The sequence below is a fragment of the Dermacentor andersoni genome, chromosome 10, assembly GCF_023375885.2.
Source record: "Dermacentor andersoni chromosome 10, qqDerAnde1_hic_scaffold, whole genome shotgun sequence".
NCBI lineage: Eukaryota > Metazoa > Arthropoda > Arachnida > Ixodida > Ixodidae > Dermacentor > Dermacentor andersoni.
In genome coordinates this window covers 21428731-21444816 of record NC_092823.1, presented here as the reverse complement: position 1 = coordinate 21444816, position 16086 = coordinate 21428731, and the positions used below count along the sequence as shown (strand labels likewise).

The 16086-nt window shown below is 48.2% G+C and overlaps 1 protein-coding gene across 1 annotated transcript in view; it reads right to left on the bottom strand.

Annotated features, from left to right (window-relative positions):
* LOC140213635 (uncharacterized) overlaps positions 1-14314 on the bottom strand; it is a 162841-nt gene extending 148527 nt beyond the window's left edge. The window contains exon 1 of the mRNA XM_072284879.1: positions 14219-14314. Coding sequence (XP_072140980.1) covers positions 14219-14290 — 72 coding nt within the window. The 5' untranslated portion in view covers positions 14291-14314. The remainder of the gene's footprint in view (positions 1-14218) is intronic.
* Positions 14315-16086: the final 1772 nt, after the last annotated feature.

Below are 16086 nucleotides of genomic sequence, written 5' to 3'. Positions count from 1 at the left end.
GCTGACGCGCTGGACCCGCTGATCAGAGTTTCGACGATCGCCGACTGTGTTCGCCGCTCTCGTTGTGCTTTAAGTGTAGCCTGTTTTGTGGGCACAGGTTCGCCCAATAAAAGCTAGTTTTGCCTTGCACAGTATTGCTACTGTGTTCTTTGCCGTCACGACCACGTGACATCTGGTGGAGGTGCTTTTGGGTCCATGTACCGGACGCCCCCGACAAGCCGTGATCCAAGCCCGGACCGTAAAGAGAGCACCAACGTAGTCACGGACCATCGAGTAAGCCATCGTCTACAACAGCTGCCCCCGGAACACGGACTTCTACCTGAGAAGACCAAGAAGATCGTGGCCAAGACAACCCCAATGGCTGCCCCAGCGACCCCTGTTGTCCTGCAACAACCTCGGGACCCACCGACCTTCCATGGAGCAGCAACGGAAGACCCGGAATCCTGGCTGGAGACGTACGAGCGAATCGCGACTTTCAACAACTGGGACTCCGACGACAAGTTGCGGCATGTATACTTCGCCCTAGAAGACGCCGCCAGAACGTGGTTCGAGAACAGGGAGTCGACATTGACAACATGGGACCTGTTCCGTACCGGCTTCCTGCGCACCTTTACAAGCGTCATGCGCAAGGAAAGGGCCGAAGCTATGCTGGACGCCCGAGTGCAGCTACCTAACGAGAACGTCGCCATATTCACGGAAGAAATGGATCGCCTGTTCCGTCACGCCGACCCGGATATGCCCGAAGAGAAGAAAGTCCGCCTTCTCATGCGTGGCGTGAAGGAAGAACTTTTCGGCGCAATGATACGAAGTCCACCGAAGACCGTAGAAGAGTTTCTTCACGAGGCCACCAGCATCGAGAAGACACTCGAAATCCGGAACCGGCAATTCAACCGCCGCACGAACTCTACCAACTACACAGGAATTCAGTCACTGGCCACCGACGACCTGCGCGAGACTATCCGAGCGGTCGTGCGGGAGGAACTACAAAAGCTGTTCCCGTCACCGCAGCCTCAAGTGGCTTCGATCGCCGACGCCGTACGTGAGGAGCTCCAACAACAACTCGGAGTAGCCCCTGAATCGCCGCAGCCTCAGCCGCAAGCGATGACATACGCCGCTGTAGCCCGCCGTCACGTTCCCCCTCCGCGCCCACGGCAGGGCCCAGTGACGACACAGTTCCGTCGTCCAGCACCAACCCCGCCGCCAGCACGCCAACCCGTCACCCCACGCGGCATTCCAAGGAAGACTGACGTTTGGCGCGCCCCTGACCATCGCCCGCTTTGCAATCACTGCGGAGAAGCCGGGCACATCTACCGCCGATGCCCATACCGGGAGATGGGACTCCGAGGGTTCGCCGTGAACGCGCCGCGACCACAGATTGGCGAACGACCTCGCGATATCGCCGACTACCTCGCCGCCACTCAGTGGAGCCTTCGACGACCGTCCCGTTCGCCGTCACCAGGCCGTTACCTGTCGCCGCAGCGCCGACCATACACTGGCCCAGCCCGGGGCCGGTCTGCAAGCCCATATCCGGAAAACTAAAAGCAGCAACCGATGGAGGTGCGGTTGCTGTTCGTCGAACTGACGAAGATCCTCCGACGCCGACGGAGACGCCGAAGAGACCATCTCCACGACATAATAATGACACGCCGCCGTACCGACGAAGTCAGAAAGCCAAGACTACACCGACAAAAGACTACGTGACGACGCGACGTTCCAGCTTCAGTTTAACGCGACGCAGCCGTGATCCGACGCCAAGACCTAACTGCAACGCCAGACAAAGAACCACCGACCTCGACGTGCTTCTCGACGGCCACGCAGTAACCGCCTTAGTGGACACAGGGGCCGATTACTCCGTAATGAGTGGACACATCGCCGCCCAGTTGAAGAAGGTTAAGACCGCATGGGAAGGCCCTCAAATTCGGACCGCTGGAGGACACCTCATCACGCCGACTGGAATATGCACGGCAAGAATAACCATTCATAACCGGACTTACCCTGCCACCTTCGTTATCCTCCAACAGTGTTCACGAGACGTCATTCTAGGTATGGACTTCCTGAACCAACACGGCGCAATCATCGACCTGCAGTCGAAGTCTATAACGCTGTCGGAAGATAAAGCGACACCGCCGGAGAGCCCTCGTAGTCGCCACGCCTTGAGTGTGCTCGAAGATCAAGTGAACATCCCGCCTCGCTCCAGCATTGTTATTTCGGTCGGCACAGAAACACCCGCTGACGTAGAAGGCGTCATCGAAGGCGACCAACGTCTATTGCTAGACCGCGAAATTTGCGTCGCAAGAGGGATCGCTCGACTGCATGGAGGGAAAACTGAAGTTTTGCTGACAAACTTCAGCCAGGAGTTCAAGCACATCAACAAGGGCACGACGATCGGGTACATTGAGGAAATTCTGGAAACCAGTAATGCGTTTGTCCTCTCGGATTCCGCCGCATCTGCCCCGACGACCATGGTTCCCGAACCAAACTACGACATTAATTCAAGTCTCCCCATGGGCAAGCAGCAACAGCTCAGAAGTCTGCTCCGACGATACAAAGCCTGCTTTTCGACATCATCGAGGATTCGACAAACACCAGTCGCCAAGCATCGCATAATCACCGAGGAGTGCACTCGACCACACCGCCAGAGCCCTTACCGAGTTTCGCCGCGAGAACGTGAAGCTATAAGAGAACAAGTCGACGAAATGCTGCGCGACGACATCATCCAGCCGTCGAAAAGCCCGTGGGCGTCCCCTGTTGTCCTGGTGAAGAAAAAGGACGGAACCCTACGTTTCTGCGTCGATTATCGTCGTCTGAACAAGATCACGAAGAAGGACGTATACCCCCTCCCACGGATAGACGACGCATTGGATCGGCTCTGCAACGCTAAATACTTCTCGTCGATGGACCTCAAGTCTGGCTATTGGCAAATAGAAGTCGACGAAAGAGATCGCGAAAAGACCGCCTTCATCACCCCGGACGGCCTCTACGAGTTCAAGGTTATGCCATTTGGACTGTGCTCGGCGCCCGCAACGTTCCAACTGGTAATGGACACGGTTTTAGCAGGATTGAAGTGGCAGACCTGTCTCGTTTACTTGGATGACGTCGTTGTCTTCGCCGGCAATTTCGACGACCACCTTAGGCGGCTTGCAACAGTACTAGAGGCCATCATGTCATCAGGACTTACTCTGAAGCCGGAAAAGTGCCACTTCGCTTACCAGGAGCTTCTATTTTTAGGCCACGTCATCAGCAAATCTGGAGTCCGCCCCGACCCGCAGAAGACAGCTGCCATCGCAAAGTTCCCGCAGCCCATCGACAAGAAGGCAGTGCGTAGATTCCTTGGCATGTGTGCCTACTACAGGCGCTTTGTCAAGGACTTTTCACGCATCGCGGAGCCGCTAACCCATCTAACCAAATGTGATGTCGAGTTCAAGTGGGAAACGCCGCAGGCCGACGCATTTCAAGAACTCAAACGACGCATGCAGTCGCCGCCCGTACTTGCGCACTTCGACGAGCACGCCGATACCGAAATTCACACTGACGCCAGTAGCCTAGGCCTCGGTGCCGTCCTAGTCCAAAGAAAAGATGTACATGAACACGTGATAGCTTACGCTAGCCGGTCGTGGTCAAAAGCGGAAGGCAATTATTCTACAACCGAAAAGGAATGCCTCGCCATCGTTTGGGCTACAGCGAAATTTCGCCCTTACCTATATGGCAGGCCATTCAAAGTGGTCAGCAACCATCACGCGTTGTGTTGGCTAGCTAACTTAAAGGACCCTTCAGGACGGCTGGCACGGTGGAGCCTCAGACTACAAGAATATGACATCACTGTAACATACAAGTCCGGACGAAAACACTCAGATGCCGATTGCCTATCACGCGCCCCCATTGACCCGCCGCCGCAAGATGACGAGGATGACGACGCCTTCCTTGGCATAATAAGCGCGGAAGATTTTAATAATGAGCGAGAAGCTTTTGCGTCGCTATTTCGGACCGTACAAGATCATCCGACGTATTGGCGCTCTGGACTATGAGGTCGTGCCAGACGGCATTTCGCATTCACAGCGGCGCCGCGCACGATCTGAAGTGGTCCACGTGGTGCGCCTTAAACCCTTTTACGGACGCTGACTAACTTCGTCATTCTTGTTCTTTTCTTTGCTACGAGTGCTTTTGTTTATTAACTTCGTTTGTTTGCAGCATCGGGTCGATGCTTTTTAAGAGGGGGGTATTGACACGTGTAATTATATTTAACGCGCGACCCTGTTTCGCGGCATAACAAATGTTATCGGACAGCGCGGGACGCGCCTGCATGTATCCGAAGTTTCTGGAAAGTTATCGATGCTTCTATCCGCTGTCTGTTGCCGCCGAACCTTGTGCTATCTGATTTCATCGCGTGACTCGAATGTTGTAGAACTTTGTGGAAGGCATGCGGGTCCCAACGATTAGTCTGGAACATTCGATGACTGCTGTATAAAAGCTGACGCGCTGGACCCGCTGATCAGATTTTCGACGATCGCCGACTGTGTTCGCCGCTCTCGTTGTGCTTTAAGTGTAGCCTGTTTTGTGGGCACAGGTTCGCCCAATAAAAGCTAGTTTTGCCTTGCACAGTATTGCTACTGTGTTCTTGGCCGTCACGACCACGTGACAATAGGAATAAAATGCTGATATTCGCCCATAGAAAGCTTTAAGTAGCAAAGTCTTCTAGATAAGAAAAATGCAATGTATGGGCCATCTGTAGAAAAACATTAATCGGAAGTCCTTTTATTTTTACTCCCTCCTCTTCCTCGTGCATAGATGGCAGTTAGGTTAAGTAAACTGGACCAGATTGCCACATAGTGTAAGCAAAGGTGTTCACTTCATGGGCCAATTTCGATACCAAAGCAAGACATGCATCCCTACAGTTCTTTTAATGTGTCCTGTAATGCTAGCAATCCTGTAGGCCCTACAGTGTCAAAGCACCCATAATCCTAAGAGCATTGCCCAGTAAGGGTAACCAATAAGTGTCCACAGCAGCACTACTGCGCATATCTACCAGGAGGCTTTCATTACACTATTACAACTCTCCTCATATGGCTTCAGCCCAATTTTGTCAAGAAAATACAAGCTTGAAGCGTCTGCACAGGCTGAATGCGCCAGGGCACCATAAAAAATACCGCAATATGTTCCTACCCATTCCACGTTCAATATAAGACTGGCAAGTTCAGTATCATGTGTGGAACAAACGAAATGGTTCTGGAATTAGGTAATCATCCGCTACCTGTGTACGTAGTACGTAGAGCACAGGAGTGTTGATGGGTGTTAAATACCACTGTCGACCAGTAGACACTACGTCGGCAAAACAGGCCAATCACTGGGTTTGCAACCACGTTAGCATGATCCTCAGGTCATTTGGCGGTGACTTGGTAGCGCAAAGCTCACTTGCATTATTTTGTTTGAAAACTGTGTAACTCGGGAAATCTATAAGGAGCATAGGGCTGGCAAGATTTGTGAGCCTTTCCTTATATGAGTTACAGGAAATGTGCGAGTTGGCTGCCCCTCCAGTGGATTATCATATAGCAAGACTGCTTATTTATCATTGTAAAACAAGTGTCATTGTAGCCATGCCATGCGTCCTTTTCGCAGTTGCGTGAGCAACATGCATTGTCGATTTATCTGTTCTCGCCCTTTCGCCTCTGGCTTTATATTGCTGTGCAAGCAGTATAATTGGATGGTTGTTAGACTGTGTTATGTCCTGCCACCTCCTTACCTTTCTTATCAATTGTGCGTTCAATAAGGCTTTTTTTCTAGGTGAAAGAGTGCAAGAGTGCAAAGAGTGAAAGAGTAAGGCATAAACAAGTTCCATGGCACTTTGCATCTAAAGAGTGTAAGCATCCTCTGAAATCTTGTACATGTGGAACACTGCAAAAAGAGCACTTTAGAAAAAGGACACGAGCGTATTTATCACTAAGGCCAACACTTGCGACTGCTTAACATATTTCTCACAACTTATACTGTGGTGCAAAGTGTCCATATCGCATTACCTTGTCAATGAAGCAAAGCACAGTGGTGCCTGGATGTTGTGGGACCAACTCACACGTAGAGATCAGCACTGATCGGCAACACAGTAGTCTGTTTAGACTCTTTCTGCAGGCCCAGCCACACCTGCATTAAAACAAGTGAGCTTAGTGTCGCAAGAGTATGATATAAAAAGTGACACTGTGAACAAATCAATTCTTATTAGGTATAAATAGGAATGAAATTGCTGATATTCGCCCATAGAAAGCGTTCCGTAACAAATCCTGGAAGATAAGAAAAGTGCAATATATGCTGTATCTGTGCAAAAACATTATTCGAAGGTCACTTTTTTGCCTCTGTCCTCCTCTTCATCCATATATGGCAGTCAGGGTAAGTAAACTGGGCCAGACTGCCGCGTATTGTAAGCAAAGGTGGTCACTTCATTGGGGAGCAGCCTATAGGCTGCTCCTTGAAAGAGTACCAGAAAATGCGAAGAATGCATTATTCACAACAAGAGGCCTTGTTAATCTGAGAATGCCACAGCCAATTACACATTTCAAATTGACCATTTTAAAATGCATGCAAAGTATAGCATGGCTTTGAGGGTACGACAAACTACAGAAATTCACATCAGCCAAGTTCAGCAGCCAACACCACAATCATGCTTTTAGAAGTTCTGCATATTAGCGAGTTGACCGAACAATGAGGAGAGGGTGAGGTAATGGTGCCACTATAGCATAGTTCAAGCTCTATCCCACATCAAGTGCAGAAGGGCAAAGAACACCCAACTTTCGGTTATACTCTCACTAGTGACCACTGCACCAGGTTGACTGACATGCGTAACAAGCAGTTTGTGATACCACGTTATTACAACCTGCAACTTATGTGACCTCAGAGATCAGCTTCAAGCTTCACGCTAAGCTGTACTAGGGAAACATAATGAACTGGCTACATTAAAATCTAAAGCAAAAGTGTTGAAAACTTTCTACCATACCTACCAGCCTGTGCACTTCATATTTTGCAAAAATCCTAGACAGAAATCATGTGTTGGAAAGACAGCACGCACTTTCTTAAAGCTTTCTCTCAGCACCCACATTTTTCTATGCATACTATATTAACCATTATTTACCTTGACACGCTGTACACAAGCAGCACACTTGGAACAGCAGAAACTACCATGTTTTTTGATCAATGAGCTTTTCTCAGTGCTTTTGTTGCTGCCAATTTAGCCTGCTTCTGGAACGTATCCTAATAAACTAACCTAAAGCAAGTGCCTCTCTGGTATTTTTGTGAGGGTTTTATAGCTAACAATTAAGAAAGCAGCCTAAGTGTCACGACTATTTTTTACGTGCGTTTTCGCAATTACATGTCACCCCATCTCTCAACAGCTTTAAAACATCTTTACCAATAGAACTTCATTCTCATTACTTTTGGAACATTAGTAAAATTGTAGAATGAGGAAGAATTTGTAAATTGCATGAGATGGTCAGGAAAGTTGGCAAGTACCAAATACACGAACATACCCTGGAACACGTACGTTGCCGTGACCGTTTTGTACGCACCTTTTAAAAGCAAGCAGATCAGATGCTTTGTCATGCTGTTCAGGCTGCATTAGTGCCGCAGACTCCTATGTGGTGCAGAGATGCCTCCGTCTCAGGAAATTGTGGCATCCCTAAACAAGAAGAAATGTTCAGCTTATTGTAATCACTGCTGAAACTGGAAACTTGTGTTTTAACAATATCCGTTAAATTGTGAAGAGCTATCGTACATGAAGCTGCATCCGTCTAGACAAAAATAAATATCTCATTCTTACATCACAGGCGGTTATTCAACGTATCAAAGGCACGTAAACGGACAGAAAACTAGCACAAGAAGTACAGGTTGCCTTGGGGACAATGTATAAGCAGAAAAAGTTGCAAACAAGTTAAAATCTTCCCACGAGTCAGAGCATTCGGATGCCGTAGCGCGTTGATGTTAGCTGTGAAAAAAACACATCAACGTACTTCTGGAAATGTCTACAAGATTTCTTGCTGAGAAATTACGTACAGAAGCAGTGACATTCCCTGCTTGAATTTTTGTGCCCATTCAGGCGAAGCGATGCCCGGCGCTAGCGTACTTCCTAACAAAAAGCAAATAAACAATAGATGAGGTTCGTAGTAACATCAATCTCGGGGTAATTTTCGTGAAACTTTTAGCTAAATGTGCACAACGATGTCGAACGAACATTAGGAAATCGCTTTTATTGTTTTTATATATGTACTAATCTTCATCTGCTGCGCACGACAAGGCACCCTACATGACACATAAGAATGTGGTAGGTGCCGGACTTACCTTTTAAGGCGAGCGCTCCTTCGTGTCTCATCACGCCGCACCGACTGCACCAACGGTCCTTCCGGCGTAAACACTGTTCAATCCGCCTTTTGCGACGCCAAACTGCGCATGCGCAGTGCCCTAGCGGCTGAAGACCGACGCAATTTGGCAGGCGCACGGCCGGACTCGACTCTCTCCTCCGATTAAGTGGAGTACGGCCGTGGCAGGCGCTGCACTCGTCGTTGGAACAGGGTGCCAGCCATTTTTCTTACACTCTTACAGGCCGGCACATATCCGTGTCTTGCCGTTCCACACTGTTTACCCCGACGTATATCGCGAAGACGCCTGCCCGTCGAGCGAGCAGGCCTCCACTCTAGCACACATGCTCCGGTAGTGCGGCTCGAGATACCCCAAGTTCAGCAAGGTGTGGGACTCGTGTCTGCGCGGCCCCGCCCTAGACAAGCAAATCCTGGCTGTCCGGCGTGCTCGTGACCGGGCCGTTGGGCTAGACCTGCCAGTTCGGAAATGGGACTAGCCGGGTGCGCGACGAGTTCCCGTCATTGCCGGAACTCCAATAAAGTTCTTTCACTCACTTGTTAACCTTGCCATTCTCGCTGCCGCGCGGACGAAACGCCTTTCGAACATTATTGCCATCGAAATTTGGCGTGATGACAATGTCGGGTCTCGTTTACGGCTGCACCTCCCGTGAACATCTTAGCAGGGCAATGCGGATTTTTCGATTTCCGTGGGTAGAACGCGATCGACATCGCCGTGAAGCCTAGATTAGGGCTGCACTTTGTGTCAGGTATGTATTGGTATAGGCAGTTTACCTCTGTTTTTGTCATTACTGACTCATACGAATAATCTCGACGAAGACGCAAATGCATGTTTGAGCTAGCGAAACAAACAATCCTGAGCTCACACGACTTGATTGAGTGAAACGCGAAGGTTTCTATTTTTATTTTCTATCGTCTCTGTGCATCTGTCGCTAGAACTCAGTCATTTCGCAGCTTCACACCTTGCACACTTACAGCTTTATAAACGCTCAGCGAATGATCTGTCGGAGCCAAGCTCGCTTGCACTGCCAGGTTGACGTGGGAAACAGCGTAGTATCACTATCAGCGTAGTAGCTGATAGTGCTAGTTAGCAATCGTTGCTAGTTGCCCTTTCGTCATTCTTGTCGGCACCAAGTGAAGTAATATGTACTTGCAGCCGCTTATGTTCGTTTAGTGATTCGGGATGTAGTACGGTATATACTAAGGCTCATTTTCCTGTGCGGCATTTCTGGAGTCGTGCCGCCGCACGAACCTTGTGTAATTTTATTTGTGTGGAACTTTCTGGAAGACACGCCGGCGCGTACCAGCGATTACTCTGGAACCTTCGATGACTCGCGTATAAGAGCTGACGCGCTTGATCGACCCGCTGACCAGATTTCGACAATCGCCGACTGTGTTCGCCGCTATCGTTGTGATTTAAGTGTAGCCTGTTTTTGTGGACACAGGTTCGGCCAATAAAAGGTAGTTTCGTCTTTCACAGTATTGCTACTGCGTTCGCTGCCGTCACTACTACGTGATAATACCGACACTGTTTGTGTACGCACACCAGTTAGAAAAAAAAAAGGATGCGGTCGACCCCTATGCACGGTCGACCCCTACACGTGCCCTACAAACAGGAGGTATCACCGATTTTGCTCATTCTGACCATTTTTGTAGATGTGCACACACTGTATGTGGGTAAATAACGTATGCAACGGGGCATTCTGTTGGCCTCCCTACTGCCTGTGTATGTACGTACGCCTAACACCATGACGCCATAAAGCAAGACATGCCGTGGCGAAACGTGATATTTCCCCTAAGAACTACACCTCATGCCCTATTCGAGTCATGTGTCTTTGTCCGTACTCATACTGTTTTATTACTTATCCACTTTACGCCAAAGGTGCAGCGGTTTAAGATCAAGGAGGAGCTTGTACAGCGTTGTCGAAGCTCTTCTTCCAGGCGTTCGTCACGCTGAAGAAGCCTGCGGGTTCAAAGCATTCAACAGCGGTCTCAATAGCTAGCTGATCATGACAAAATATGACGGCGCGTACACGTTGTTTCGGGCTTGTCTCGCACGCTGCTTGTTTGGTCGCGTGTCTCGCGTGGGACGGCTGTCGCGGTCCGCAGCGGCACCTGCCAAATTGTTTCTCGTGGCCACCGCACGATGGCGCCACAATGCATCGCAAAAGGCGGAATACGGTGACCTGCAGCACGCGAAAGCATAACTATCAACACATTCTCGCGTGCACTCGGACCCGATGCGGGAGCGGCGAGAGTACCTGAGGTTCTCAATAGCCGGGAACAAAAAAAGCGCGAATGGACAGCACTACTATAATCAATAACGGCGCACCGCAATAAACATACAGCGAGCTAATAGTGGTGCACAGGCCCAAGGCCTTAGTGATCGTTAATGCACACAAAAAAGGAGCACATGTTCTCTAAGTACCGCGTAAATATGATCAAGCCGTCAATATCACATCGCCCACCCTGCCCGCCGGAACGTTAATAGATTCTTTTTAAGTATGTCAACTCCTCGCCTCGCCTATGCGCACCGAGGGGCCCGCTGCCGTTCTAGCCACCGCAGCGCTTCCATCGACGTCCGCGCCAAGCGTGCGAGGGTCGTCTGCTATATCCTGGCACGGTTATGGTTGTTTGTCGCGGCACTCGGCATTTGCATGGCGCTCGCTGAATAAAGCAACCGTTATTTCTTTCTCTTGTTGTTTAAGCTGACGTATAATTTTCCACAGACACCATACCTGAGGGTGCACGTCCGAAGACAGGAATGAGTTGAAAAATAAGTGGGCCTACAAACCAAAGTGCGCACTCAATTTTAACGCTCGGTGAACCCCACGTCGCCGGTACTGGCGCCTCCGTAAGTGAAGAACTTGGGCTGGACGCAAAAGGTCTCAACCGCCAGCCACGTGCACGAGGACAGTCACAAGGCACACACAATGAGAAAATAAAATCGGCTACGGCACAAGGAGCGCAAAAACCGCAACTAGCGTGCACATGTCAGCAGAGCAGCGCCGCTCACTTGGCGCAGAGCTCGACCGCAGCGCCCTCACAGTCCTAGGAACGAGTCGCGCCCTGGTCGAAAGCAAGAGTCGTGAAGCTGAAAAAAAAATAGTATTAACCTCGACCGAAACGAACGGAAATGACGTCATTTCCATACGATAGAAAATATTTACTATGGCGTCTCTGGTTCCGGTAACCATGATCGCATCGGTAGTAGAGGCGTATTATTTCCATGCTGTGCGTGTTAGTTGGCCTGTTTCAGCAACTTTGCTGACGTTGCTTTCAACAGCCAGGACAGCCTGCGGAGCAGCCGTATCAACCAGTCAGGGCCGTAAAATTTCTTTGAAGTTCGCAGCACATCGTCGTTTGGTTTGTGAAAGTTAAGACGGTGTTCGTGTTTCTCAGCGGCGTAATCGACGACGGATTTGGCGCCGAGTGGTGTACACTTTGTTCCGGCTTGCTGTGCGCCGTCCTACGGATGTGCACTGTTCATGAGTCCATGGTGCTGTTTGTGCGTCGAACGCCCAAGCGCGTCCGTACAGTCTTTCGTGAGTGCTTTAGGAAACAGCTTCGCATTCTTTCTGTGTGCGCGCGCGTCTGACTTGCGTCGTTATTGTGCCAACGCTTTGGAATGGTGCTTTTCATTTCGTGACTGCGTCCGCGAATGCCAGGAATCTGCTACGTGTTCGTCATTTTGAAGACCCTGCATCAATGTGGGGTCACTTGCATTTTGTTTGCTACGAGGTCAGCTTTCAACGCATGACAAGGCATTGCAGTGCGCTTAACCATAATTGGCTCGCGAACTGCTTTGTCATTTCTCCTTCAATTTCAAATTCATTTTTGTGTAGTATGTAGGCAGATAATGGTCACCAAGTTGCGACGCTAATCTCGTTTTTTGCCACTGCTGTGCACATATGCCGGTTTTTACTAGGTTAAGCTCTCAACAAATTGTGAAAGACTTAGTGCAAATAATTTTTCATATCAGTAATTGTGCATTGATCACATGCCATTTTTAGTGATTAATGGTTATTAGTTTCATTATTTTATTTGTAACAAAGCGCGATGAATCTTGACTGCTATTTTGGCTGTCTGTTCACCAACTTATTTACACTGTGTTTCTTGTTTGTGCTTTTTATTTTTTATATGTGAGCATGCATGCTCTTAGCGTGGCTAATAAAAAGAGAGCTAATTGGTATTTGACGGTATTCTGGTTCACGCACCTGGCTATTTGGAAAATATGCACCTTCATGTTCGCCCATTAATATCTCTGACTGACATCTCTGATGCAAGCAATATTACTCGCCGTGGTTGCTCAGTGGCTACGGTGTTGGCCTGCTGAGCACGAGGTCACGGGATCGAATCCCGGCCACGGCGGCCGCATTGCGATGGGGGCGAAATACGAAAACACCCGTGTGCTTAGATTTAGGTGCACGTTAAAGAACCCCAGGCGGTCGAAATTTCCGGAGTACTCCACTGCGGCGTGCCTCATAATCAGAAAGCGCTTTCGGCACGTAAAACCCCATAACTTAACTTGCAAGCAATATTAGGATGTGACAAAGTCGATGCATCTTCTGTCACTGATCAAACTGCCTGCCATAAACTCCTTTGCCAACTCGTCTTTGTTTGAAGTGCTTTCTATGCGCTGTGATGACATTGCGAGATTCGTTTTTTGTGTGCACAAACAGACATGTACCATTTTATTATGAAACATTCAAGGTTGCCAACTCCTATATTGCATTGAAATCTTAGGCAGATCTGCTCAGAACAAGGGATTCATTCTCTGATGATAGCTTTCGACAATATTGTTACGCTATCCAGTTCTTATGGTCTGGTAGAGGAATGCGTCATGAAAAGGCAGTAGTATCGCCATAAGTGTTCATCTGAGAATATGTCCGCTAGTCAAAACCATTGCATCAAAAGTACCGACACCAGCTATGTTGGGGATGTATGTGTTCATTGCATGAAATTGCAGAAGTTGAACTCCGAACCTCTTATTTGCTCTATAATGAATGCTGGTATGTGTGTCACAATGGTTCAATGTCATCATACAACACATTGATCATGTTCTTGCACGTACTACAAACAACTCATCATAAATCTCACTGCCAGTAATGAGCTCTTGTATGTACTGCAACGTAAGTGCACATACTTTGTATGGAGTTCATAGTCATCCACAAAGATCATGTTGCCTACACGACTACAGTGCGTACACATCACACGCCACCTCACAAACCTCGTACATAATTTCGTCAGGTCCACATAGCACATCACACACATCTTATACAAACTCTACGCATTCTTATAGCACATCGCATAAATCTTGTGCACTTCCTAAAAGCCTGCGTAGCACATCATACAGATATAGCACATTTTCTATGAGAGCTCGTTATGCATAGCATATCATTCATTTCTCGTCAAATTTGGGCGACATGCATACATCTCATTCAATTTCTCATTGAATTCCCATGCAAATTTTTTAATAGGGATGTTAAATCCCGAGCTCGAGTGGCGCATCGATGTAGACAATTCAACAGCGCTGTTGGCATGAATTTGCTGCAAGCGTCCGTAATAATTGCTACCACAATGTTAAGCGCTTGCCGACCATGAGGCACTAACTTCGAAACTGCTCTCACAATGCAAGAACGAGGTTGTATGCGAAAAGCACATTGTTGTCCTTCTTGACGTGCGATCGTTCTTCAGTGGGAGCTCTTCTAGAAATTCAGCCAGCGCTCTCGAGCTAGCTCCCACCGCTCCCACCGCTCTTCACTGCCTTCAATAACACTTCAGGGCGTTCGGGGTACTAACAAGATAAACAAAATTTGGGAGGATTATTCGCACTGTTCGGCCCTTGTGAGTAACTCAGTACTTACAGAGCTGGCTGCCATTGTCAGACCAAGGGAAAGCAAGCAAGCTACAACGCAATATATACTACCAAGTACCATTCTCACAGTGACAACTGGGTTTCCATCGCCTGCAAAAAAAAAAGGCAACAGAAATTTCTATTTAGCCAAAACGTTCACGCTCGTATAAATTGCATAATATACCTTCACTGTAGCATATGAAGAATTAGGACTGCGTCGAAAGTGCGCTATATTCGGCAATGCCCCAATCATTATTTCACTGAAGCAGCTTACTAGAGACATTAAAACATCGCAGAGCCCTTTAACTTTCTTTCAGTCTTCGCTAAAACTGCACACTAAGTAAGAAGCAATGTGACTCTTATGTCAGCCTGATATGTCAGATTATTCAGGACTATATGGGGTCATCAGTTATTAAGGTTTCCAAAATCTTTAAAAATAGCCTCTTTCAGATACCTCAATTCTAATCATTCCGCTGGATCATTCAGAATATTGGACATTACTGGTACGAGAAATCAAAACACATGTTCAACTAGATAATAAAAGTTCACCAATTAACATCCTAATTAATTGCGCTACGACACAATTCGCAATTTAGGAGTTGTTGCTGGCGAGGTTGAAAGGCGTATCCACTTGGGATGAATTTTCAGTTTAGAGATATTTACAGTTCGGAGACATGCGCAATCAGACACATCGACAAATTGGCTATCGTTATATTTGCATTTTTCACAAAGCACACTTTTATGCATTGGTTTCCAAAAGTAACCGGAATGCCTATTTATTTCATCCCGCATTTTCAGAACCATCTCGAAACTGGCGTTACCCTGGAGATTGATTTCAAGTGGATACGCCTTGAGAACTCTGCGGTTAATATTCGTACATTGGAATATGTCCCGTAAAGTATTTATTAGAAAGTAAATTTTTTCTGTCAGTTCAACATGTTTCTTCACTTTGCTGTGCAATCGATGTCTGCCTCTTCAAACAATTCAGTTCAATGTATGAATTCTGCGACCTGTCACAGGCGATCTTCTAAAATTCCGGAAAACATAAAAATGTCCACCCCGAACTACCTATTGACATTGTTGCGCTAAAGCCACAGCAAAGATACAAAAAGAGGAGGATTCATTCTGCTTGTCTGTGGAGCAGCTCTATGGTGGCCCGACAACCCTTCTGTCAGCGTCGGTAGCCTAGCTGTACAGCATCTGTTTCGCATACGGAAGGTAAAGAGTTCGAATCCCGGTGCCGCCGAAACTCCGTCTGTTCGTTTTTCTTCTAGCGGCCAGAGATTATCCCTGGCCTGGTGCTCAGCTTTTCTGGGGGCTCACATCTCAAAAGAAGGCCCAGCACAGACTGAAGACTCGTCACTTCTAAAACCTCATTAAGCCGGTGTCTTCCGAGAAGTATAAAGCCCTGGTCAGCGTCCTTTGCAAGTACGCTTCATTGTTTGATTTCGCCCAGAACGGTAACAGATTTAGTGTCCCAACTACGCGGGCTCTCGCCATAGCATTGACAGGGGATGCTCGCATCCCATAATGCAGATATCTTACCCCTTGTCCGCGTCGGAGTGCTAGGCCGTTGCTCTACAGGTCGTCCACATGCTAGCCAAGGGCGTCAGGCAAGTTTCCTCTGTCCCTTGGACAGCGACGCTCATCCTCGCGAAAAAGAAAGGCGGTTCCTGGAGGGATTGTGTCGACTACTAGCGTCTCAATTCTGTGGCGATAAAGGATGTGTATCTACTTCCTCGTACTGATGACGCTATCAACTGTCTTCATTTTGCATCTTACTTTACATATGTGGACCTCCGGTGTGGCTACTCTGCGATACACTTGCATTCAGTGGACAAGGAGAAAACCTTATTTTTAACGCCAGACAGTTTATTT